General features: G+C 29.8%; 2 protein-coding genes across 16 annotated transcripts; both read left to right on the top strand.

Annotated features, from left to right (window-relative positions):
* Positions 1-4,919: 4,919 nt before the first annotated feature.
* Positions 4,920-15,123, top strand: LOC145187633 (proton-coupled amino acid transporter 1-like). Of its 12 annotated transcripts, none has more exons than XR_016449741.1 (10): positions 4,920-5,017; positions 9,576-9,678; positions 9,788-9,857; positions 11,532-11,711; positions 12,720-12,803; positions 12,929-13,283; positions 13,363-13,529; positions 13,628-13,682; positions 13,894-14,063; positions 14,826-15,123. XR_016449741.1 is itself a non-coding variant. In XM_090078361.1 (9 exons), exons 2-9 carry the CDS (start codon positions 9,579-9,581, stop codon positions 15,080-15,082), a joined length of 1,383 nt encoding a protein of 460 aa, XP_089934487.1. In that variant the 5' UTR covers positions 4,920-5,017; positions 9,576-9,578; the 3' UTR covers positions 15,083-15,123. The 12 variants fall into 12 exon arrangements, 10 of the variants coding, with proteins under 10 accessions (XP_089934487.1, XP_089934491.1, XP_089934493.1 ...); XR_016449742.1 differs by lacking the exon at positions 4,920-5,017 and adding an exon at positions 8,224-8,979; XM_090078361.1 differs by lacking the exon at positions 13,628-13,682.
* A 4,257-nt stretch (positions 15,124-19,380) lies between these two features.
* LOC145191444 (brain-specific homeobox/POU domain protein 3-like) lies at positions 19,381-24,230 on the top strand. Of its 4 annotated transcripts, none has more exons than XM_090077360.1 (3): positions 19,385-19,579; positions 19,729-21,928; positions 22,799-24,230. In XM_090077360.1, exons 2-3 carry the CDS (start codon positions 21,794-21,796, stop codon positions 23,678-23,680), a joined length of 1,017 nt encoding a protein of 338 aa, XP_089933486.1. In that variant the 5' UTR covers positions 19,385-19,579; positions 19,729-21,793; the 3' UTR covers positions 23,681-24,230. The 4 variants fall into 4 exon arrangements, with proteins under 4 accessions (XP_089933489.1, XP_089933486.1, XP_089933487.1 ...); XM_090077361.1 differs by having other exon boundaries at positions 21,135-21,928; XM_090077363.1 differs by lacking the exon at positions 19,729-21,928 and having other exon boundaries at positions 19,381-19,579.
* The last annotated feature ends 1,062 nt before the right edge of the window (positions 24,231-25,292 follow it).

The raw sequence follows: 25,292 nt of genomic DNA on the forward strand, positions 1-25,292 counted from the left end.
CTTGTAAACAATAGGATGACACAAAATTAGCAACAACATAAGCCAAAACCAGATGTTAAATAATTGCAAGCTAAAACATGAAAAGTTGGAACCAAGAGGCTCAAATAAAGTATTTTGAGATCCATTGTACAATAATATTAGGAATTTTTTTTATAAATACTTTGACTAAACTATGATCATACTTTGCAGCCTTGCATAGCATCTGATACGCAAAAAAAGATTCGTTGCTTATTTGTACTGACTGACCTTTAATAATCTCATTAATATTTACCACTTGTCTAAAATATTTTATTGGTTCTTTCTGGTTATATTCTGCCGCATATGCGGTTCCTATCAAGTATCAAAAGTCTGCATCTTGAGCTTCTCTGAGAAGATCTATAACTATCCCTTCATTTTTAATTAATGTAAAAACTTTATCAGTAATTTTTTCTGGGAAAAAGATAATATATTAATATATTTTTTTTTAACAACCGATATTCTAATAATAAACACTTTTCAAATATTGTTTCTGGTGATGGTTTAAGGTAATTTGTTTATAATACTCTATTGCTTCTCTACATTGATAAATCTTATCTAAAATAGTAGCCAAAAGCGATTTTACTTTATCTAAACTAATTACTTCAATTTCCATTTTAGCCTGTGCAATTTTCATTCATCGTTCCAAATGATATTTAAGATGTTGAAAATGGTAAAACATGCTTTATAGAGGTTTTTATCATTCTTAAAGCTATAGGATTACTATCACAATCGCCTCTACGTTGATCTATATTTTCATATAACTCCGATATGTTTTTTTTAGAGATCTTAAGTTTTACATTTTGTTTGCTAATAATATTTGATAATTCTTGACAACTCTTAGATGACCTATCAGTTTGTTTATTTATCAGTTTATCAGTTTATTTATCAGTTTATTTATTAGCTCAACTACAGTAGGAGCTACCTAGCTCAAAAAATTCAACTGCTACTCTATCAAGAGTGTGATCTACAGTTTTAGTAATAACTAAGTGATTTACTATAAGTTTTTTACAGTCAATTAATTTCTCAGATGCTGTTTTTAATGAACTAAAAGCGGTATCTTCAGATAATGACGGTGAAAAAAATTGGAAAAATAAACCAAATGTATCTTTTAAAATTTCTTTTAACTTTTGTTAATGTTTCTATCAAATTAAACAAAAAAGTGCTTTTGTAGAGAATAAATCGTTTCTATGGTCTATGGTATTTTGAATAAATTTATTGATCGCATTATCTCAAGCATATTGTACCTGTAAATGTTTCAAACTATGAATGAATGATTTTGAACTTAACAAAAATATGATTATTATGTTTGACAATAGCTAATAACTTATGTCTATAAATATCTGCGTCTTTAGTCAAATAATCAGTAACTTTAACAAACTGACGTAGTTACATTGTTCCTTTGACTTGATATGGTTTAACTCGTTACGATAACTGAATGTATTAAGTTCTTGATCATTTGTGGTAAAAATTTACCTGTAATCACAAATAATTTATTTGCTTTAGTACTTCATCATTAAGTTCAACAAAAAATTTTCTCAATTCTAACCAAGAATACATTACGTTCTCGTTCTTGCACAATAAACCTCTCGTTCTTGCAAATAAACCTCACAGCCCGTGGGTATTTTTGTGAGAGGAATCATAATAATATTTTGTTGCGCTAAGTTTTTATGCAATACAAACTAAATTCCGCGTGCCACAGGCGAAGGATGCTTGATAGTCATAAGTAAATGTTTGAAAGCCCGTTTAAACCTCTTTTTCTGGGCTAAATCTAAGGCCATAATATTATTCTTCAGGTATCAAACCGTTTTTTAATATTTTCCACTCCATCTGGATATAATATCACGTTTGTGAGGGAGAAACAAGAAGGTAGTGACTGTGTTTCAATTACACATAATTTTTTCTTTGCATTAAATTACCATGTTCAAGAAAAAGCAGCGCCATCGAAATCCTGAATTAACTTAGCATTTTTGATGAAACGTTTTGCCGAACAGTGTATTAATCTCAAATAACAAAACAATGTTTTTACCACTGAACATAATCTGTTATATCTCGAGGAGAAAATAAAATCGAATCTGGTCATACAAGGTGAAGTAAAGTCCTTTTGAGTTAAGCTACTTCATGTTGTGAATCACTAAATTTAAGTTGAAATCTAATTCTTCCTCCTTCTTTGCTTCTTTCTTCTTCTTTATCAGTTTTTCCTTCGCTAGTGATAATAAATCAGAGATGTTTGTAAAAATTTTTAATTCAGTGTAAGTTACTTCAACGGGGCTCATTTTATAAAGCAGCGAAATTATTATCCTTCTTAAGTTGAACTTGAACTTTACTTTTGACTTCTTTTGCATTTGGAATTTATTTTTTATTGGAGTAATAAAACCGTTCATCTCCTCTTGACTTAATTTGTCCTTCTTCAAATTTCTCTACAGCTGAAATAGAATGATGTTGGTCAAATAATAGCTCATTCATTGTTTTTAATAGTGCATATAATAGGCTATTAAGATTATTGTAAATTATTAAGAGATTTGTAGGTTCTGGTAAAGGGAAAAATTTTCTTCTATCTATTAAAAGGGAATTAAGCTTTTACAGTTTTCATGGTTTGAGAGACTAGAAATCCGATTTTTATGCACTTCTAAACTGTTCTTTACCACATTTTTTTAAGATTTGCGCATCGTTTTTATGAGTTGTTAAATTATCTAATCTCCCCAAAATTTTCTTTGTTCAGAAAATACAATTCTCTGACTGGATTAGATATCAGCAGTCTGAATCCAAATGGGTTAGATATTTAGCAGTCTGAAATCTTGAAAAAATAATGACCATTTTGATCTAAGCAATAGAACATCATTTTCATTACTTTGACAATCTAAAACAAGTACTTTTATGCTTAAAATTTTTCTAGTTTCCAGAGTTTTTAGCTCTGTAACCTTTTTCAATTTACACTCTTCATAAGCATCTTGTACCACTTTTTAGCAGGTACCTTTAATTCTTTGTCTAATGAACCATAGTGTTTTGCATCTAATGAGCTGTAGTAAGTTTTCTGTTCCAATTCTTTATCAGATGGGTCATCTCCCTCTGTCTCATACTTTTTCATCCTGTTTTTAGGTAGTTTTTTTCTTCTCAAGCGTAGGCTCATATTTGTCATTAAAATCAGTTTTAGGGTTTTTTTTCGCCTTCAGCTTTTTCATCACTTTTACCCTGGAGCACTATCAAATGTTCTTTCAATATGAAGACGTTTTATACACTTAAGTAGAGTTGTTAGTGGGTTAAGAAAATTGAACCCAACCCAACCCAACCCACTGCCACATGAACCCAACCCAACCCATGGGTTGACCCATGGAGTGCATGCAAACATGTATAATTATACCGTTAAATTGGCGACATTTTAATACATTCTAGCCTATACAACCATATTAGATACAAATAATATGTTGTTACTCAGTTACTGTCACTATATGTGTTAGTAAGCAAACTAACAAAGAACAGCTTTAACATAAATGAGCACTATATTAGTGAAACATGTCATTTCGCATTCCCCAGCGTACTAATTCGATAGCTTCTACGTTAGCCAGTGATAGTTGCGACCTTGTGTCTGTAATGGAGTGCCCAACAGAAGAAAAGTCTCTTTCTGACTGCGCAGAGCTTGCTGATATGCAGTATAGTCTGCGAGATGTTGCTGCTAGAATGGGATAATCGGCTGCGTTGTCCTTCCAGAAGGTTACGGGGTTCTTGCACGCAGCAGTAACACGAAGACTCTTGTAGCTGGACAGTTCATGTTGGCAAGTCTCCTGTAGCACTGTTGCTTCATTATGTAATTGCGCGTCTTGCGTCTGTGGCCGATCTCGCGTTGACTGCATTGTTCGCAGCTCATCAAACGGGTCCGTTCTTCTCTTCTTTGCTGGCGCTTCCAATTGGAGTTGGACACCTTGTTCCATCAATTCTTCTGCTGCTGCTTTCCTGGCAATTTGTGTAGCAGCGGGCTGCATTTCAGCCAGAAGCCACTGATCGACGTCATTGAGCAAGTCACGCTTAAATCTTTTGTCAGCCGCCGTCACATTAGGTATAAATGCAAAATCTCTGAAAGAGGGATCTAGGAAACAAGATAGCCAATGCATTGCTTTAATAGATGTGCAAAACTTTAAATCTAAGTATTTAATGAGTTTTTGCCGAAATGTTGCTGCTGCTGTTGTCAATCCTGGTGCAGGTTGAAGCCGCTTAATCAGTAGGTAGTAAGACGGAACTACTAGTTGCATAGTTGGTTCAGTAACCTTCTCCATACCTTCAAATATATCTTTTATGCCGTCAGTCACATCACGAATTTCGACGGTTGGCTTTAATAAAACTGCGTCATTCGATAGCAAATCCGTTAAATCTTAAGCGCAAATAATGAAATAAACATAACGGTGAAACGGCGAAAATACAATGAAAATGCAGCTAAGGCGTGGGTTATCAGTGGGTTATACTTCCTCAACCCAACCCAACCCAACCCAACCCAACCCATGGGTTAACCCAACCCACTAACAACTCTGCACTTAAGTACTCAACGTTGTTTACATCTTCCAACAAGAAATGAACATTACAAAAACTAATAAATAAAAATGATAAATGTGCAATTATTTATGAACTTTTTAGAATTAAATACAATTTTTTTTTTATCTAAAAGTTTTATATTTAACTAATTTTTACAATTCATTAGACTAAGTTTTTAAAATCTTGCAACAATCACTCCTGTATTTTGACCACTCGAGTTTTTATTTTATATATAAATATTGAAATTTGAAACTTTAGTATTTAAAATAGCACGCTCTCGTTCTCGTAGTCGTTGCATTGTAGAGTAGTAACTTTTTATAGTTCCGTTTATTGATGAGTGAAAATTTATTGCATTCGTAAAACTTTTATTTATTTTAAATCTTACAATTTCCTGTTTGCATTTCCAAGCTTATTATGATTTTATTTTTAAAGTATAAATGTAGAAGCTGTTCGAAGTCTGAAAGAAACGCAATATCATGTATGTATTTATCTATAATCATTTAAATTGAACCAGAAGCAAATTATTACTTATGTATCAAATATGGAAACATACTAATTTTTTATGCACCAAGTCAAAATGGATGTGAACTAGTTCACGTGTTCACAGGTACACGAGTACACAGGTATTAAATCAACACAATTATTTTACTATTATAAAAACTACAGCGTCGTTGCCAAACGACAAATATAAAAAACATGCGGGGCAGTCAACAGAATCAGTTTTAAACTTTTTTATTTGTCCAGTTAAAAGCTCCCTTTTTCAAGACTACTTATAAATTGATTTTCTATAAAAAGAAAATATATAAGATGCTGACTACATAGGGCTGCAATCAGTGTTCTTTTTTATTGCCTATGGGATAAAGTGAAGTACAGCGTATGTTGTAAGCACTTTGGTAAGCCTATTTAGTTTCAGCGCTGTTGCATTTTAGAACGTCATATTTACGTAACGACGAAAAGAATTATTGTGGTTACGTAAATATGACGTCCGAAAAGAATTATCGCGCAGTTTTATGTATTAACACTTTTTCGGGGGGTTGTCAAACAGATATGCGTAGCTGGCAAAATTCGCGAAACATTTTGCGTTTAAATCCAGTATATAGATTGATATATTTTAACAAAATTTCATAAAATCGCGAAAATTCATAATTTATAATGCATTATAATAACAAAGTATAATGCTTTTTTACACTATTCACACAAACTATTTAAACTTATTATAACTATTATAATGTATAAATTACTTTATTGTTTTTTAAAAATACTTGCTAGTAATAATATTCTTGTAATGTGTGGTATGTAAAAAACATTCTCCCTTATAAAAGGGTCACATTGCAGAGCTGGCACATAAAACTGGTTAAACTTAACATACTTATAGCTTCTTTTTTTTATGTAAATAAACTTTTAGAAAGATAAGTTGTTGAATCTGAACAAATAATATGAGCAATATTGAAGTGCATCAAAAAAGATGGATTAGAATATTTGGCAACGTATAAATAATACAGTTAAATGTAATGTTAAAAAACATCGGCCAGTGTGAAAAAGCAGATCTTTCTTGGTCATTATTATAATATGCTGAAAGGAAGTGAGGATGTCAGAATAGAGTTTAGAACTATATTTTCCTGCTCTAGCAAATCCACTCCACAACATTTTTAGTGAGGTATAAGCAACAATGATGCAAATATAATTAGTTTAGTTTTTTTAAGTTAGTTGTGTGATCAAAAAATAAAAAAACATTTTCAAAGTTTCTTACAAAAAAGTTTACTTTTATGTAAGAATATTAAGGTGATTTATTTTTCACGGGTAAAAGATAAAAACCAGTTTTCATCAAGTAGTTTTTATGTAAGAATATTAAGGTGATTCATTTTTCATGGGTAAAAGATAAAAACCAGTTTTCATCAAGTAGTTTTTGTTTATGTTTCTTTCTAAATCAGTCAAATAACTGTTTTAAAAAAAAATAATTTTTAGGACATTAGTACTCCCTAAAGACAAATATCTTTTGTTGAAAAAATAAAAATAAAATAAATGATATAATCAAGTGCCTGTTAATTTAAATAAATACAAAACGACCCAGTGATTGCATGCATACAATTGAAATTGTAGAAGATAAACTGTTTTTGATTGAACAATTGTTTAAAAACTCAAGCAAGAAAAAAATACACCGCAGCTAAATTTTTTTTTTTTTCAAATGGGTAATTTTGAAAATCAAACTTAATTGGTTTATTAGAATACACCACTGCACAACATTTTCAAGATTTAAAACAAAATATGATGTGGTATATTATAATATTCTAAATATTTGTGAAGAATTTTATAACTACATATCCAAAAAAGAAATTCTAAATTCAATTTTTCTAAAAAGACTTATGAAATCCAAAAGTTAGTTAATAAGCGCATTTTAATAACCAAAAGGGGTCGAGTCGTATTTTATGAACGTAAACTGAAAAAAAAACATTGCTAATTTAATAGAAAAGCGCATAATTATTGCATAATTATGCAACAATTGTAAAAACATAAGTTTTTTAAATTAATTTCTTTGAATACTTTGAAGTTAAAAGTTCTTTATAATTACTTTTTTAATTTCTCCTTTTTTTTTTAAATTAATTCAAACTCGATAAGTCAACATAACCAGTTTAAGGAACTTAATAACCAGTTTGCGACCGAACTTCTCCAAACAAAACACATGCAAACAACTCTAAAACAAAGCTTCACTTGCTCCACTTTCTCGATAAAGCTTTTTTTTTTCGCTCCCATCCATAGGTTTTCAATATTTTAAGTGTGAACGTCAGGATTATTAGGGTTGACGAAATTATCCTGGTGCACAACAACTTCGTGCGTATCTATCGATGTTTGCATACGATGCCCATTTAATCAGATATTATATGTGAACCAAGTAAAATCCATCTTTTAATAGCAGCTCGAAAGTTTTCAACTGCTCTATCAGCCACTTCAACAAAGAAGCATTTTCCGAAGTTACACTCAATTCCGCCGAGTACCCAGTGACCTGACGCCATTGTCCACGATGGTATTTTCTTTGATTCGTCTATTTCTACCACAATTGTTTAGTTTGTAATATCTCTACCTCCTATTCGACATAGATTTTCCTCGAGCCACTGTTCACAAAGTTCTCTATAAAGTTAGACCAATCAACTACAGTGTGTTTGAGATCTACTTCTGTTTCGCGTGTGAGATGTCTTTTTTTGAAAGCCAACGGCAAATTCGTACATTATCAGTATAATCTGATAAATTGAAAAGTGACTTTTGGCGAAATAGCTGGCGAATCTGCTCTACATTCTAGACAATACCTAGTTTTTCCGTTAATTACTCTTTTTCGATTTATAATTCCATATCGACTTTGACAATGTCGTGCATAGAAATGAATTAGAAATATGCCGATTACGGACACACCAATTAAATATAACATTTTTTATCTGATAAAAGAAGAGCTAATGTGGTAAGATCTTAAAGTGTAAATGTCATTCGGTTGTACCAACTCATTATCTTGAACAATAAAACGAGATGCCTGCGCTCTTAGAATTTTACTGCTTTTAAAAAAAACTTATTTTCACTTTATAAATATTTTCAATTTAAAACTTTTCCTTAAAAGAAAATTAAAAATTTGCTGAATTCTTAATTATGCCAACTCTTGTTAAAAAATATTCCGAAAACATAAAGAACTTTCTAATTACTTTTTATTACGCAATTTAATAGTTGCGCAATATAATAGTTTTTAGTTACATAAAATACGATTTAGAAACTTTCTCCAACAAAGATGTAGTTAACATGCCATTTCCTACAGGCTGCATAAATTTTGGTTGTATTTTGCTGTAGAAGTTATAGAAAATTTACCCTTAATGGCTTGTAGGTTTTACTGTCTTGATGTGGTTGTGGAGATATTTAAAAAGGCGTTAATGCATCTGGGCCCAGTGTTTAATTGGGCCCACTATTTAATTGGTTTCAATAGTTCTTGATCAGATGTCCTAATATATGTAATGCTCTAAGCAATGATCTAAATTTCATTAGAACCATTAACAAATACCATCTAACTAATAAGACAATATACATGGCTACAAGCATCTCTTGTCTTATTCTTGGTAACATTTGAGATAACAGAAATGGGTGGGTAAACTAAATCGCAGCATTGTAGAAGTTCTCCTAAGAAAACCATGCATTTAAATAGTGTAAAATAAATTAATTATCTCTTAAGCCTAATATACTTTCAGCAAACCCTGAACTTAAAATGAGAGAACACTAAAGATAATAGCTAAATAATAAGTTAACCTCTGGACTATGTTGCTTAGTGAAGATATTGCAACAGTAATTAGTTTAGACATGCATTTAAATATGCTGTTGCTGCATCTCAAGAGTTATGACAAACTGTAAATTTTGGTGTAAAATTTAAAGGGATTCAAAACACCGCTGAAACTGAGGCAGTTCTAAATAGTACGTTACTCTTTTTTTGTTTTGTTTTTTGTGATTTATTAGGCTTAAAAAAAAAAGCAGTCTTTACATTTTAATTTTTTTTTTTTTTAAGGGAACTAATATGCGTGTATATGAAGATCACATGGGAAAAACTAGTCACAAATTTTGATATTATTTATACCCTTTTTTTTGTTTCTGTATATCTTATCTTCCAATATTGACCTGACAATGTGAACAAATTGAAAAATCATCTGAAATGTCACCAGTAATGAGCAGTTAAAAATACTATATCCTACTTAAAAACAAGACATTTTTCAAAAGTTGCTTAATGTGACTTGTCTGTTTTTCCCCTGTGAGCTTCATATATATAATGGTACATTGATTGTTTTGCAATATTTGTTAGATATTTGATAAGGTTTGGATAGGCTTTTCATTTTTCCAGCTGTACCACCCATATCCATGTTAGCTGCATCATTCATCTTTGTAGCTTAGTTTGTTTCACTTTAAGTTATTCAAACAACATTTCTCTCTAAAGGAAGATAGAGACCCTAAATAATATTTTTTAACAATCAGTTTGATATACAATAAGTATGATATGTACTTTATTTTCTTTGCAGAAAATGTCTAAAGAAACTTCTCCACTTTTGGTTGAAATTAATTTAAGTTTGCGGAAAGGAAATGAAAAGGAATCCAAAACAGATATTGCAATTGGAAATGAGGGTTAGAATTGGTTTATGTTTTAAAGTTGCTCTAAAACTTCAAAATTCATGTTTCTCTGTTTTTTCATATTAAAAGGCTCAAGTTTTGTTATTTTAAATTTTTTTTAAAGAAAGTACCATTGAATACAACACAATAAATTCAGTAGAAGGATATACAGTGAAAAGGGGTGAAGGGACTTCGTAAGATGGTCATTTATTTGTGATTACTTAAAGTGCATTGTTATCATGAAATCCAATATTGCCAACCTAGCTGACCCGAGAATGCCACCTATATGGGGTGATGTGTACACATCCCTGAATCACCTGGTGCAAGTTTTGAAATCTTTTAGGTACATCTGTGGGAAGAAAATGACTTTGAAGTTACAAAAATGGAAAAAATTTACCTTCTTTTTGACATAGTAAAACTGCTATAAAATCCATACCATTAATCATAGACCAATAAAATTTGGTGGCAATGTAGCCTATGCCAATACCAAGATTTGGGTAAAGTTTTATCCCAGTTCCTGCAGTATAACAAAAGTTATGGTAGTTTTAGTGTAGATTTTTTGTTGATTTTTTCACTTTCAGTGCAAAACTTTTCTGATTATAGCTGATTGAAAGCCCCTAGGCTGTGATGTGGGTAACACATGTGCTCTAGTTGAATATACCAACAACTTTATAAAATAAAAGTTTTCATGTTTTTACTAAAATTTTTAGTTTAGGGGGTCAAAACTGTTGTTCTTGATTGAGCCCTATTTACAGCATATGCACCTTTTTCTATATAAAACCTTATATGACAGTGCTATTAGTGCCCCATAAACATTTTTTAAATAAGCCACTACCTTAGAAGTTAGTTGAGACATTTTTACAGATTTTTTGATGAAAATTATAAAAAATCTTGATATTTTTTACTCTAGTAGATTTGCGCTTATTCTACTCGTGGATTTAACCCTGAGGATTTGTGAGCAATTAAATGTGTTGAAAACTTTTTGCATGTGATCTTCAACTGATCGACATGTATTGTGTGCTGAAAAACCCATTTCATAGATAAAAACAGCTAAAAATGCCCAGAATTTCCTTATTGCTTTGTTTTCAAAATCATTATCAAATGTACAAATTGTAAAGTCCAATAAATTTACACTAACAGTTAACTAATTTCAAAAATTTATTCAATTCTTTTCATTTCTTGTGATATCTTGACACTCTTTAATTACTTTGACATTACATTTAAACCACTGGTCAGTTTACTATTCTCAAATGGCACTAAACTGTGACATAAGATTAACACAAGTTTTAAATATTTTTTTTGAAATTGACTATAATTCATTATAATATGTTACTTTTGAGCTTAAATTCTTCAAACATATATTATTCCATTAAAATGAAGCTGAATGGATTAAAATTATCCATAATTTTCTAAAGGTGTTTGCTATTCAAATCCACAAGACAACTGAACAGCCATCCTTTCTATCCTGGGTGGGTTTTATCTCTTTTGTATCGTGACCAATGCTGGTGAAAATCTTGATGTGCAGTCTCAACACCTATTCACTGAATTGTCCTAAGGGTAATTGCTTCATGTTTACAAATTCCTTGATGTGGTGGAATACTGTGTGGATTTTCATTTTCTTCCCACAGACGTACCTAAAAGGTTTCAAAATTTGCACCAGGTGACCCAAGGATGTGAACACATCACCCCATATAGGTGGCATTCTCGGGTCAGCTAGGTTGGTAATATTGGATTTCATTATAACAGTGAGTGTTTTCTTTTGTTGAAAGTAGATGATTAGAAAAACATGTAAACATATAAAACATATTCATAAAGAAGTTTCCTTGTTTCCATGCCTTCAAAAGTTCATACATTAAATTGTCTTTTAGAAATTTAGCAGCAATCATGCATTTATTTAAAGCCAGCGTTGGTACAGGAATTTTGAGCCTTCCTGTTGCAATAAAAGATGCTGGAACAGTTGTGGGTCCACTTGGTTTAATTATTGTTGCTGTATTAGCAGTACATTGTATGCATTTGTTAGTAAATTGTTCACGTTATTTGTGTAAAAGGTAAGTTTTTATCATGTTTTAATGTTAAAGTTTATTTCTGTGTGTGTGCATAACTATTATTTAATAATAAATAACATAATAGCTATTTATCATTGTGTTAAATAACAATGTTACAAGTGTAGTGTAGCATTTATCTTATTTGCATATGCTGAATTTTTTAACTTAATAATAACTAAACTATTTTAAGATTATTGCTGGTGTAGCAAGTTAATTTGTTCAGATAACCTTTTACTAAAAACATCTTCTAGAGACTCTTTTGTTAGCTAATAGTACAATATTTTGATGTAAAAGTTTTCTGGCTAAATAAAATAAAGAGTTTAATATGTGTAACATCATATTTTTTCAAACATGTTTTTGTAACTATGTATTGTAATGCCATATTTATTAAATCTATATAACACAAGTGTTTATAAGTGACACAATATAGAATTTTCAAAAATCTCAAATTTGCTGTTTTATCATTTATAGTCATGAGAATTGAGGCTTTTTTTCAGAACAAGCAACAACTTTATTTGCCAGCTTCATTATTCTGTGAAACAGTTTTAAATATTTTCATTTATTTGTAAACAAAAAAGGAAGAATTTTTTTCAAAAAAGCTTTAAAAAATATATTACCATTCATGGGATGTATTTAAATTATTGCTGTTCAATTCTTTTCATGCATAAATGAAAGATTAAAATAAAATTGGCATCTACATTTACAACTCAAGTACAGTTTCAGTTAAGAGTTTCGACATATGCTAATAAAATCAGACTTATTTTCATTTTTCATCAACTTGTTATCTAGAACATCCTAAGGAAATGGTTACTGCATTTTTCAGTCAAAACCTTATTCAATTTAAAGTTTGAGTGATGTTGTTTTAGTGATTTATGTGCTGTTTTAGTGGTTTTGTCTCTATTGATGGGATTGCAAAAGTTTGTCAGTGAAATAAATTTAACTTAGTTAACATAAAAGTATATTCAATACTGATATTTTGATGAAAATATATTCAATGCTTTTTTACTTCAGACACCAGTGTCAATGCCTTTCATACGGTGAATTGGCAGAGCTGTCTTGCAAACGTTATTTTAGTACTAAAAGCAGGATCGCAAAGTAAGGGATTTGTTTTTTTTTGTTTTTGTTTTGGTTAATATGTTCAATCATTACATGATGATTCAATCATTATATGATGGTTCAGTAGTTCACTAAATTTAAGTTTTTTGAAAATTTGTTTCTAGAAATGTTATCAATTCATTTTTGACAATTAATCAGTTGGGAATATGTTCAATCTACATTGTTTTTGTTGCAAAAACCATTGTTGAAATAACTGCTATAAAAATAAGTATAGATACTAGGCTCATTATTTTAGCCTTGACTCCTCTTGCTGTTTTGTTCTCATTTGTACGCAGCCTGGAGAAACTTGCTTATCTTTCTGTTATGGCCAACATTTTCTGTGTTAGTGGACTTATAATGATACTCCAGTTTCTTGGAAGAAATTTAAAAAACCCTGGGATTTACCCAATGTTTGCAGGATGGAGCAACTTTCCAATTTCAGCTGGAATTGCCTTTTTTGCTTTTGAAGGAATTACAGTTGTAAGTCAAGTTTTGTATGTTTTTATTGCTCTTGATAGAATTGAAATTTACTTTTAACTATGCTTTGTTTTTTAACCAGGTGCTCCCACTTTTTAATGAAGTTAAAAAACCTGATGACTTTGCTTGGGTGGTAAATATAAGTATGGTCTTTGTTACAGCATTCTATATTATGGTTGGTTTGCTTGGTTATTTTGCATTCGGCAATACAATTCTTGGAAGTGTTACTTTGAATCTACCAGATAATTGGTAATTAATTTTTTTTTTTTATAAATTATGGATACTTAAAGCTGAAATATGGCTATATATATATTTTTTTTTTTGCAATCTTTATGTGTTTTTTTTAGTTGGTCATCAATTAAAAGCACTTCTGCAAAGAAACCAATTTTGTTTTGCTTAAAAGTTAGTTTAAATTCATAAAAAGCAGTTTTAATCAACTATTTCATTATCACCATTTAGAGATCACTACAAAAATGCTTATGTCTGTCATTCTCCGAATATCTACATGTTTTTACAAAACTACTACAGATTTATTAGTTTCAGAGTGTTAGCTTTTTCCTGGATGTTGGTCTAATCTTTCGTTAAAATTTTTCACATTAAATTTATTTTTCAGGTTGTATGATATTGTGAAGTGTACTTATGCCGTTGGAACTTTTTTTACATTTTTCATCCAATTTTATGTTCCTATGCAAATTATTCTTCCGTTTCTTCTCTTGAAGTTGAAAGGACGAAGGTTTAACATGCTAGAATATTTGTTGAGAACAGTGTTCGTAATTTTTACATGTAAGTTCGAATTTATTTTGGCACACATTGCAAACAGTATTAATAAAGTGCAAATAATCATTTGGTTAGTCTACAACGCTTTTGTAATTCTTGAGGTGTCAGGTCTATTTATTGTTTCAAGTGGATTTCTTACTGCAAATATTTTTGGTCATAAACATGAATGATAATTGTTTTTACTTAACGTAAGTAAAAATGTTTATTATTTATGATCATGACCAAAATAATTAACTGAAGTTTTAAGTTTTATTTTAGATCCAAGGAAAGGCTTATAATGAGTTTTACAATCTTAAACATTTGACCGTAAGAATGTGATAATGCATATATCTGTATGCATAGACAACAATTAGGTTTCTGTAGTCCGCTTTCTATGGGCAGGCTAGTAAAGTGTGGTCAAGGTTTAATTGTGCGTTGTTCAAATGTTAACAAAATCGGAACTATAAAAAGTAGTACAAAACACTGTCTATGTAGTCGCAATTAACAAAGTCAAAAAAGTGTGGTTCAAAAAATAAATAATTTAATGATTTAAACACAACTATTCGAAGATCGTGCAATTAAACCTTGACCATGTTTTATCAGGTTTTTGGTTGAAGAATTTCATCTGTGGTCAACTGTGTTATAAAAAATAATCCTGATACTACTGTCCAGATGGAACGCAAAGCGTGATGAATAAGATTGATTTTTGCAAAATTATGAATTGATATCTCTTCTTCTTAAATTTATCTATTTCCAACTCGCATGATAAGAATATTTTGTTTATTCTAGGTTTGTGTGCCATTGGAATACCTCAAATTGGGAACTTTATATCGCTCGTCGGTGCTTTAGTCAGTTCTGGTCTGGCAATCATCTTTCCTGCTTTCATTCACATTCTTACTTTTCGAAATGAAGGTCTTTCGAAAGTTGCTTTTGCCAAAAACTTGTTCATAATATTGATCGGAATAGCTGCATCTGGTATTGGCGGCTATTCTTCGTTAAGAGCAATTGTGATAGGATTTCAGACTTCGAACAATGCTTATATATAGTACTGTAGTATGATTTCAATTTTAATTAGAAGTTTACAATACATAAATCTTTTAACTTTAATATAGAGACAGTATTGTTATACGCTGCGCAAAACTAAATTGCGTCATGGTCTAAAACGAAGCTAATTTCAGTTAATGAATATAGAAATTGTCTTTAGAAAATTGCATGCACAGCATATATCCTTTGCATTAAAGAATCTTGCAAGAGATATCATGTCACGTCATACGTAATAAAAACACTATTTAAAAAAATTATTATTTTTTTCAATTGACAGTTTACACGATTAGTGTTTGATCTGAAACCATTTTATAATGTTAACTTATCAGTTAAAAAAACCACAATTTATTTGCGAAAAAAAATTTCTCAGGTTTAGTCTTGTCACCCGATCAGGACCTTTATAAATGGCTTGGTATTTATCTATATAGCTCATTAAAAGTATATAAAAAATCTAGTTTACTTGCTAAGTCCTTTGCACGATATATTCTTACATAAACCCTGGCGCCTTTAACATTATCCTCCACGATCATACTTATTAAACCTTATATACGGTAAATGTGTGTTTTTCTTCCTATGATGTAAAATTATATTTACTTTTCAACAAAAATATTTTTTAAGAACCGAACGTTTTACTTTCCGAACTTTTTCTTTACAAATCTTGTAATCCGAAAGCATTCTTGATCAAAAATTCATATGTACAGACTGTTTCATTAGTATGTGCTTTTGATTTAAAGTTGTTCTTGGTTATCGTAATATATTTATTAAAAATCTCTTTATATATAGACTTTAATTATTAGTTTATATATATATATATATATATATATATATATATATATATATATATATATATATATATATATATATATATATAAAGCATGGCTTCACAATTTTCGATCAAAGAAAGAATTCAAATTGTTTTTTTTATTTGCGAAATTTAACAATTTTCAAGAGGTTAGAAGGCAATAGAAAAATTATTTTACCATTCTACCACCTGATTAGAAAACGATTCAAGATTTGTTTGTATTTTGCCTCAAAGTACTGCGGCTGATTCTAAGCTTTAAGTACAAAGCTTAAAATCAGCCGCAGTACTTTGAGGCAAAGTATTATGCCCTTAAATTACCCATTGAGTAGCGGTCTAAAGATTCAAATAATCTTGTAAATTCAAATAATCTTGTAAATTCAGATAATCTTATAAATTCAAATAATCTTGTAAATTCAAATAATCTTGTAAATTCAAATAATCTTGTAAATTCAAATAATCTTGTAAATTCAAATAATCTTGTAAATTCAGATAATCTTGTAAATTCAAATAATCTTATAAATTCAAATAATCTTATAAATGGCAAATAATCTTATAAATGGCAAAATTTAAGAAATTTATACGAGGATATACGAATTTCACATTCTTTGTTGAAATTGAATCATTTATTATTATGGTTTCTTTCTCTCTTCACATGTTTTTTTTTTCTTTCAGCAAATTAATTAATCTATAATAGCACATCAGGGAAATAATATTTTTTTCCCTCGTTCTCCCACTTCCCAGTCAACCAATCTGTATATAACCAAATTGTATATACTTAAATAGTTGTAAATGCTTTACAACTAGCAGTTGCAGCGGCAACATAAACTGGAAATATTAAATACTCTTTAGTTATCAACTTCATTCTATAAAAAAAAAAGAATGTTTAAGAAGTTTAAACAGCAATTTTTTTTATTTTCAGGAATTTTAGATCATAATAATAATTTTTTTTTTGAGCTGTAAAATATTGTTACAGAGTTACAATCTTTTATACTTTACTTTTCAATTTTGAGCCAAAAGTCATCTTGTAATATAAAAAGAAGTCTACTTGATAGTAAAAGCAATAGGAGGCTTTGGAGGCATCATCAAACTGACTGATGATGTTGTAAATTTGAAAAAATAAATCTAATAGAGTGGGTGTTACACTAACAGAAATGAAAACAAAGTTTTTTTGTTTTTTGAAATCCGTTTTGTCGATGCCATTTTTGTCGATGCCATTTTTAAATAGTAGTAACCTGATCTAATTACTACTAAAGTAAGCACATTTTTTACATTACAAATTTTATATTTTAATTTACTCTTTGCTTTTAATAGTTTTTCCTATCTATTTATCTATATTTAACCCTTGTATCTAAATATTAATCTATCCATCCGCAAGCCATTTAAAAGTATTTATTATTATTATTATTATTATTATTATTATTATTATTATTATTATTATTATTATTATTATTATTATTATTATTATTATTATTATTATTATTATTATTATTACTATTATTATTATTATTATTATTATTATTATTATTACTATTATTATTGTTATTATTATTATTATTACTATTATTATTATTATTACTATTATTATTGTTATTATTATTATTATTACTATTATTATTATTATTATTATTATTATTATTATTATTATTATTATTATTATTATTATTATTATTATTATTATTATTATTATTATTATTATTATTATTATTATTATTATTATTATCATTATTATTATTATTATTAAAGTATGTGGCTATCAAATCATTGTTAAAGTTTAGTTAGGTAAATAACTCGCTTCATTTAGTTTAAAATGTATTTTGAGTTGGAAACATAATGAAATACAGTAACATTCCGTACAAACAACGTGTTTTTCAAATATTCCAATATAACTATTTTAACCGCATCGCTAAAAATATTTGAAAAAATATTTGAAATAGCAAACTGAACTTTAACTTTCGATAACTTTTTTAAGCTTCCAAATCAAACAACATGTTTTTCTATCCCATTCGGTACCTGGTATGCGACGGTACTTAGAACTACCTCATAAACATTTTTCTTTATTTTAAAGATGAAACCCCTACTAAGGTATAACGGAATTCTTCGAATAGCTTTATTGTTAAAATACTTTTTGGATAATTTTTTACGAACATTCAAAATTAATTAAAACGTTTAGACCCATACTGCTTCTTTGCTCTGCGTCTACATAGAGACTGCCAGAGTTATTGTTACAAAAAAAAATGTTATTTTAAAAAAATCTCAAAAAACATTTTTCATGTACTCTTTACATTTTTGCACCATCTGGAGTACGCTCATTAATTTGTGCAAAATGTTTTATAAATAAAACGTTATAGGTAAACTGACCCTCCTCGAATGAAGGTGCGAGAAAAGTTTCAACGTTAAGTTGGCGCTCAAGAACGTGTTATTTTCATGGTTGCGTTGCTTTCATCTGTTGAACAGATGTTGATTTTTATATTTTTATTTTATTAGACAAAAAAGATTTTTTATTCAACTTATCTGAAATCTTTTTTTTTTTAATCACAAAAGATTTTTAAAGACATTTTCGAGTTTTAAAACACAGATATTCGAATAAACTTACTAAACATTTTCTTCGTAAACGTAACAAATACTCTCCGAGTGGATAGATACAGTACGGAGAGATACAATAATACCATTTTGTAGTTTTTATAACCCACCCTACAAACTTTCAAGGGATTGCATTAGATTTTAAGTCTTTCGAATATATATATATGCATATATATACATATAAATAGGTAGATAGATAGATAGATAGATAGATAAATAAAAAGATAGATGGATGGATAAATAGATACTAGAATAGTAGAGATTCCTTTGGTACAAGTAATAAAAGTTACTAGTACCAAGGGAAAATCTTTACTATTTTCGTAAAAGTTAAAAAAATTCTGAGTTCTTAAAGATTTTCTGAAGTTTTTTAAATGCTATTACAAGACTTGCGACAAAAGTGCATTGATGTAACAGATCTTTGCATTTAATACATCTAACCAAATATAGGATCTTAGCCACATAAAATGCGATGAATTATGCAATATGTATTTTCAAATCATCATTCATTTTTGTGAGAGAGAAAAAAAATTAGAATGCATTACGTAATTTGAAAATGATTATTAAGAAGGATTTCTCTTCTCAGAAATGAGACGTTTAGAAAGGTTTCCATTTTTTAAATTTTTTTCATTTTCCATTTTAAAGAAGATATTAAGGTGGAGAGATTTCGTCGAAGATCAACCCAACAACACTTAATGAGGCTTTAAGTGGTTTTAATATTAATTGGAATCTTCTTCACTTCTATCGGTAACTAAATAAATTAGTTCGCTGAAATTAAAATATTAACGTTGTGATTTTAATTCTTTTTAATATTTCATTCCTTTTTTTGCTGTTTAATATTTGATATTATATTTCTTCTTATAAGTTTCAACTCGAGGTATGCATAAATAAATAACAAAGCACAGAAGTCTTTGTTTTCCAATTTTACTTCGTTTATTTTTAATGTTAACAGCCTTTTTAAACTCATAACTTTTTACGGTTTTTATAAAACTTTGATCGAAAGCTGTGATGGTTGTATTTGTTCGTTGATGTCTCAATGCGTATTTTTTAAAAGTGGATTTTTTCGAATTTCGACGAGTGTTGTTTAAAAGTGGACAGAAAAATAAGCTTCAAATTATGGGTGACTGAGATTTTATTATTTTTTTACTTACAGAATGTGTTTCTTTTTTTAGCATATAAATTTTAGAGGCCTTTTCTCCTTCTTTTTTTTTTTTATTATCTTCTTCTTTTTTTTTTTTTTTTTTTTTTTTTTTTTTGCATTATGTTTAGCTATAAAACGAGACGATCAAGAAATAGACGGTTAATCGTATCAGATGAATATTACTCTGTCTGTTAAATGGGAGGGAACATTTAAATACAAAAACGCTCACGCGGAAAAAAATACGCGCATTTTGACATCCTTTCTATCGTATCTTATATTTCTTTCATCATACTTTTTAGTTTTCGGCGCCATGAACCTCGACTACTAATAGTGCAGTTACATACTTTTTAGCTTTATTCATATAGATCACTCACTTAGATCATCCATATCATCCATATAGATCATCTGTTATAAACGCTAGTATGCATTTTAACTGCGCAAATGAATTTTTCTCCTATATACACAGATCGTAAAAGAATTATGTATATACATATATACATGTATCTACATATTTACTTAAGTATTTAGACATTTGTATATATACAATATATGTACGTATATAAGAGAGTGTACACACACTCGCACACACGCACGCACACGTTACACGTTTATTTGTGTTGCGGTGTATACACAATGTTCACGTTAAATAAGAAAATGGCTTTTAGAAGATTAAAAGCGCTGTGAGCTCTTTAAATCTTTCTGAGCGCATTTTTTAAAATTTTTTCATTAAGGGATTATTTTTTTTTTGTTGTTTGGCAGGCCGGTCTTTCAATTAAACCTAGCGCGTTCAAAAGAGTATTCGCCGTATTCACGTTTTCAATTATGAATAGCTGAATTACGTGAATATCGCTGTTAGAGAAAACTAGCTCTAAGTTAAAGCAGGTGGTAAATTAAGCTTTTTTGCATTCAGTGAAAATCTCTCGAAGCCTATTTTAGCTTCAAAATCGAAAAGCATCTATTCTCTATTCATCTTCAAATTAAAATTAATTTTGCAACTTTTTTTCCATTGCTCGTAAACTTTAATCTCCGGTCCTTTTTTGATCTCCGTTTTTATTGAACAAGATAAACTTTGTACTAAAATCAGGATCTGGTGTGTTTTTATCGTTAATATTGGATATGCGTAATTTTCGCATCAATAAAAATATTTCAAACGTTTTTAATTCGCCTCAACAATGAAATTTTTTTTTCTTTTATTTTATCGGTGAGTTTCACACTGGGGTAAATGAGGTCTTTTTTTAACATATGTTTCTCATTCCAGATAACAATACACCAAAGACCATTAAAAAAAAAAGAAGAAGAAAAACACGTTTTTTTCATCAATTTTTCTGCCACGTTTTCTCTTTCAATGTTTATGAAGATAGATAAGTAATTTATTAAAAGATTGCCGAGAAAATTAATGAGCAATTTTTAATTAATAAGCAATTTTCGTTTCGAGATTTATTTTCGTATTTTAATGCCCTCTTTTCATTAATTATAAACTTTCATCGATTTCCTTGAATAATTAACGTTTCTATTTTAATTTTCGTGTTTTTAGGTTAAATGTGCAAGCAATCAATAATAAAACAGTCTCCTTTGTATTATGATCTTTTTTTTCATAAACTAAAAAAATTATCAGCTAATATACTTATGTAATTTTGAAAACTCGTGTATAGATTCTTAAAGTTGACCAACCACTCCCACTTTGCCTATTGCAATTTATTTTAAAACAAAGAACGCCATTCCAGAGATTAAACATGGTTATCGTAAGCCTTTATAGTCCTAAAATACATCATGGTTCTCAAGGCAGCATTATATCAACAATGTATGTAATGGTATTTAAAAAGAACGTTTTGGCTTCTTCATATGGAATATTTTTTAAAACAATTTTACTCTCTAAATTTACAAATTCAAAAACTTCAATACGTCAAAATCATGATTGGTTATGCTAATCTGAACGGAAAAAAAAAAAAAAAAAAAAAAAAAAAACCATCTGCGGAGTGCGCGCATGCGCAATCAAAGGTTTATTTGAGCTTCTATGTTCGTCGATGCAGGTGGTTCTAGTTTTTCGTTTGTATTTTTCTTGAAGCAAGAACTTTGAAGAGCGCTGCAAATCTGAACCGTGCTATACTTCATGAAGAAATTTAACGAGTAAAAGTTTGTAAGAAGAAGAAGAAAAAAAAAAAAAATAGAAGAAGCTGTTTATCGAAAATAGAAATGTCGCATTTGTTTTCTGCTGAAAATTTAGATAGAGACTTCTTATCAAAAAGTTTAGGCGGATTGAATAGTTCTCGGGGTCCACCGTCGCTGCTGCATAATGGTTCCATGTCTCATGGCAATCTTGCATCTCAGGTTAGTTTATTTGCTTTAAATATATTTTATTTATTTACTCACATTTATTTATTCATCGTTAGCTCATCTTTCCTTATATTATTAACAAGATAAGAAAAAAGAGACATCAATATTTTATGGATCGTTTAATGAACCTTTTTTATTATAGTGGATTATATCGTCGTTTACTGGCTTGATACATCTTTCATTACCAAAATATATGCGTTAAATGTTTGCAAAAAATATTTTAAAAATCGTGAGCTCGATGCATGGCTATTAGCTTTTGCTCTTTGGCGTGTTTTGTAAAGCCTAAGAAAGTATGCTCAACGCCTTGCGGCGCTTAGTTTTAAAAATTTTTTCTTGCGTATGGTGCAAATTTTTCTTTTTCGTTTTTTTAGCCTCACAATTTGTTCGTTGTTTTTAAAGCTTTTTTTTCGCGAAACGCGACGGTAGGAGTTCGTTTGAAAAACGCTAGCTAGAAACGTTCAAATAATGTTCTTTCATTAAAAATTTATAAAATTCAATTGATTTAAGACGACGCGTTACCAGTAACTAGCTCTAACTCACTCGCCTCAAGTCGAAATCGTATTAAAACAAACTTCATTCGCAAGATGCGCTCACGTTTTTTTTGATTTTTTTTCTTGATACGATCTTCGATTTATCGACGATGTTTTCGCACGTTAAAGCATATGGAGTAACTCAACTTTTTTTTAATTTATTATTGTGATATTTTTATGACCAATTATAAAGTTAAACATTTTTTAGTGAAAAGGTTCAGAAAAAGTGAAAAAAGGTTCTTAACACCCTATTTAAGACTTGGGAAAATTTGCATGTAGAAACTTTCTTTTCGTTATTGAATAAGAGAAATTTATAATTCTGTTTTTTACTCAGGTGTCAAACATGTTTGACAGCATGGACGACTCTCATTTGTTGGGTTCTCAAATAGACTCTATGTCAAAATACTTACCGAAACAGAGCGGTGGTTCAAAGCTACCAACTGCTTTTCTACACAGCCTCCATGCAAACCAAGATCCTACTCAATATGACCCTCACGATATACTTGATCAAATATCAGCTTCGCTTCAACCAAATGCGAATGAAAACTCTTATGAGCATCACTCAACTGCTATTTCGTCAAACACGAACAACTACTCTACAAGCCATCTATTATCACCGTCATCTACTTCATTTTCTACGTCGTTTAGCAATCCAAATTTTAGCAGTTTCAACAATTCTTTTGCGGCTGCAGCAGCAGCCGCGGCCGCGGCCGCCGCTGCGGCTCAAGTAGGACAAGAAGTTGAGTGTACACCACGTGAGCTAGAGTGGTTTGCAGAACGCTTTAAACAAAGGCGTATTAAGTTAGGAGTAACTCAAGCTGATGTTGGTACTGCTCTGGCACACTTAAAACTCCCAGGTGTAGGCTCCTTAAGTCAATCCACAATATGCCGGTTCGAATCTCTTACGCTCAGTCATAATAACATGATGGCTTTAAAGCCCGTCTTATCGGCTTGGTTAGACGAAGCAGAGCGTGCGAACCGTATGAAATCTAAAGACAGTGCATTTTTACCAAATGCCGACAAGAAAAGAAAACGTACTTCTATAGGAGCAGCTGAAAAGCGATCTCTTGAAGCATATTTTGCTATGCAACCCAGACCTTCCAGCGACAAGATCGCAGCTATCGCTGAGAAATTAGACTTATCAAAAAATGTCGTCCGCGTTTGGTTTTGTAACCAAAGGCAAAAGAAAAAAAGAATGAAGTTTTCGGTCCATTAAAGAAAATGTTTTATTAAAACGAAATATAAAGAACGTATTTTTACCATGATATGAAAGCGCTTCGCGTAGACATTGATGACCTGCAGCAATTGGTTTCCATGGCTAACTTAATATCCTGCTTGTCTCAATTGTCAACATCATATAACCATAGTGGTAGAGGTCACTTTAGAGAATTTTACAACTTAGTATAGATGGGTGACGTGTGTATCATATAAAATATATATATATATGTATATATATATTTATATATATGTATGTATAGATATATATACACACACATACACTCGTATACACAAAACTTAGAGTAGATGGATAATGTGTATAAAATTGTATATACACATAAACTCAACCAATAGAGATAGTATTATACATAAATGAATATAGAGAATCAGTTTTTACGAAAAGAATATGAAGCTTGAACTTTTCTTTTATTGTTTTTGTTGTTGTTGTTGCTTTTTTTATTGTACTTGTTATTTTTTTTAGTCAGCGTAGATTTTTGGTTTTATATCTGTATATAAATTGTTTAATAAATTTGTATTGCACTTTCAATTCTTTGATTTTCTTCGTTGGATAATAATTCCCTTGAGTATAACTGGCCTTTTTTATAAAACCCTAAGTAAATGCTGGTCCCGTTTAATATTTCAATTACTCAATCGCTGTTCCACTACAACATTTCTATAAATATCTTTTTGTTTTTGAGTAACGGAGCACTTATCAAAATCAAGCTGTTTTATTTGCGTTTTTATACGCTTTTGCCCTTTGGTTTTAGAATTCCAGGTTTATTGACAAGCGAAACAAACATTTTCATTTTTAAAATCTGTTTTGTGCAGATGTATTTTTGCTATTATTTTGTCAAGGAGAACGGGTCGAGAGTTAGTTTTGCGCGAAAAAAATGAATTTTTAAGGTGTTTTTGTTTTTTGCAAAATTTCCTTAATTGTTCAAAAAATTATTCAAATTAAGAATATTTTTAGAACGTTCTGAGATAAAAGACTTCAAAAATTCTTTAAAAATTTTGATCTTTTGCGAAGATTAGGATTTTATAATCAACAAAATTCTCATTAATAAATAAATAATTTGTCTTTCTTTTGTTAAAGTAAATAATACTAGGGTCACATATGTCAGTCTTGGCGGCGACCGGGTCGCGACTAAAGTCTTCAAGTTCTTTTAGGTTCTTTCTTTCTTTTTTCTTTTTTTTCTTATTTCGACCCTGACAGGAAGGAAGACAAAAAGCGAATTTTAAAATAACTTAGTTTTGCAATAAATCTTCTTTTTCGACCGGGGAAGGCGCTAAGGCAAACAAGTGTAAAGAGATTTCATTTTGCCGGCATTCTACGATTTTCATCGAAACACGTTTAAACCCATTTTACACACGTTTAAATCCATTTTTTCGATGTTCTTTTATCTTGCTCATCGTCCAATCAATAATTGAAGTCTTATACTTTATTTTATCTTTAAGCAGCCGTAAAAACAAACTTGATGTCGCCTAAAAAAAAATCATGACAATACATTAACTAAATCTCTTCCTGTTTTAAATTTTCATAGTTTCAGAAAACCAATGAGTAATAGCGTTTGCAAAAGAATAAAATTAAATTTAATATTTATACTATGAAT

The sequence above is a fragment of the Hydra viridissima genome, unplaced genomic scaffold (assembly GCF_058129835.1).
Source record: "Hydra viridissima isolate aposymbiotic clone 2 unplaced genomic scaffold, HvirCarnegie_v1 scaffold_2, whole genome shotgun sequence".
Classification (NCBI taxonomy): Eukaryota; Metazoa; Cnidaria; class Hydrozoa; order Anthoathecata; family Hydridae; genus Hydra; species Hydra viridissima.

What these genes read in the sequence shown, in the direction of transcription:
- LOC145187633 (XM_090078361.1), top strand. Translation starts at nt 9,579, where the DNA reads ATGTCTAAAGAAACTTCTCCACTTTTGGTTGAAATTAATTTAAGTTTG. An exon ending in ACTAAAAGCAGGATCGCAAA is followed by an intron (nt 12,804 to 12,928) that starts GTAAGGGATTTG and finishes ATTTGTTTCTAG; the next exon opens with AAATGTTATCAATTCATTTT. An exon ending in TTGAATCTACCAGATAATTG is followed by an intron (nt 13,530 to 13,893) that starts GTAATTAATTTT and finishes TTTATTTTTCAG; the next exon opens with GTTGTATGATATTGTGAAGT.
- LOC145191444 (XM_090077360.1), top strand. Translation starts at nt 21,794, where the DNA reads ATGTCGCATTTGTTTTCTGCTGAAAATTTAGATAGAGACTTCTTATCA. An exon ending in ATGGCAATCTTGCATCTCAG is followed by an intron (nt 21,929 to 22,798) that starts GTTAGTTTATTT and finishes TTTTTTACTCAG; the next exon opens with GTGTCAAACATGTTTGACAG.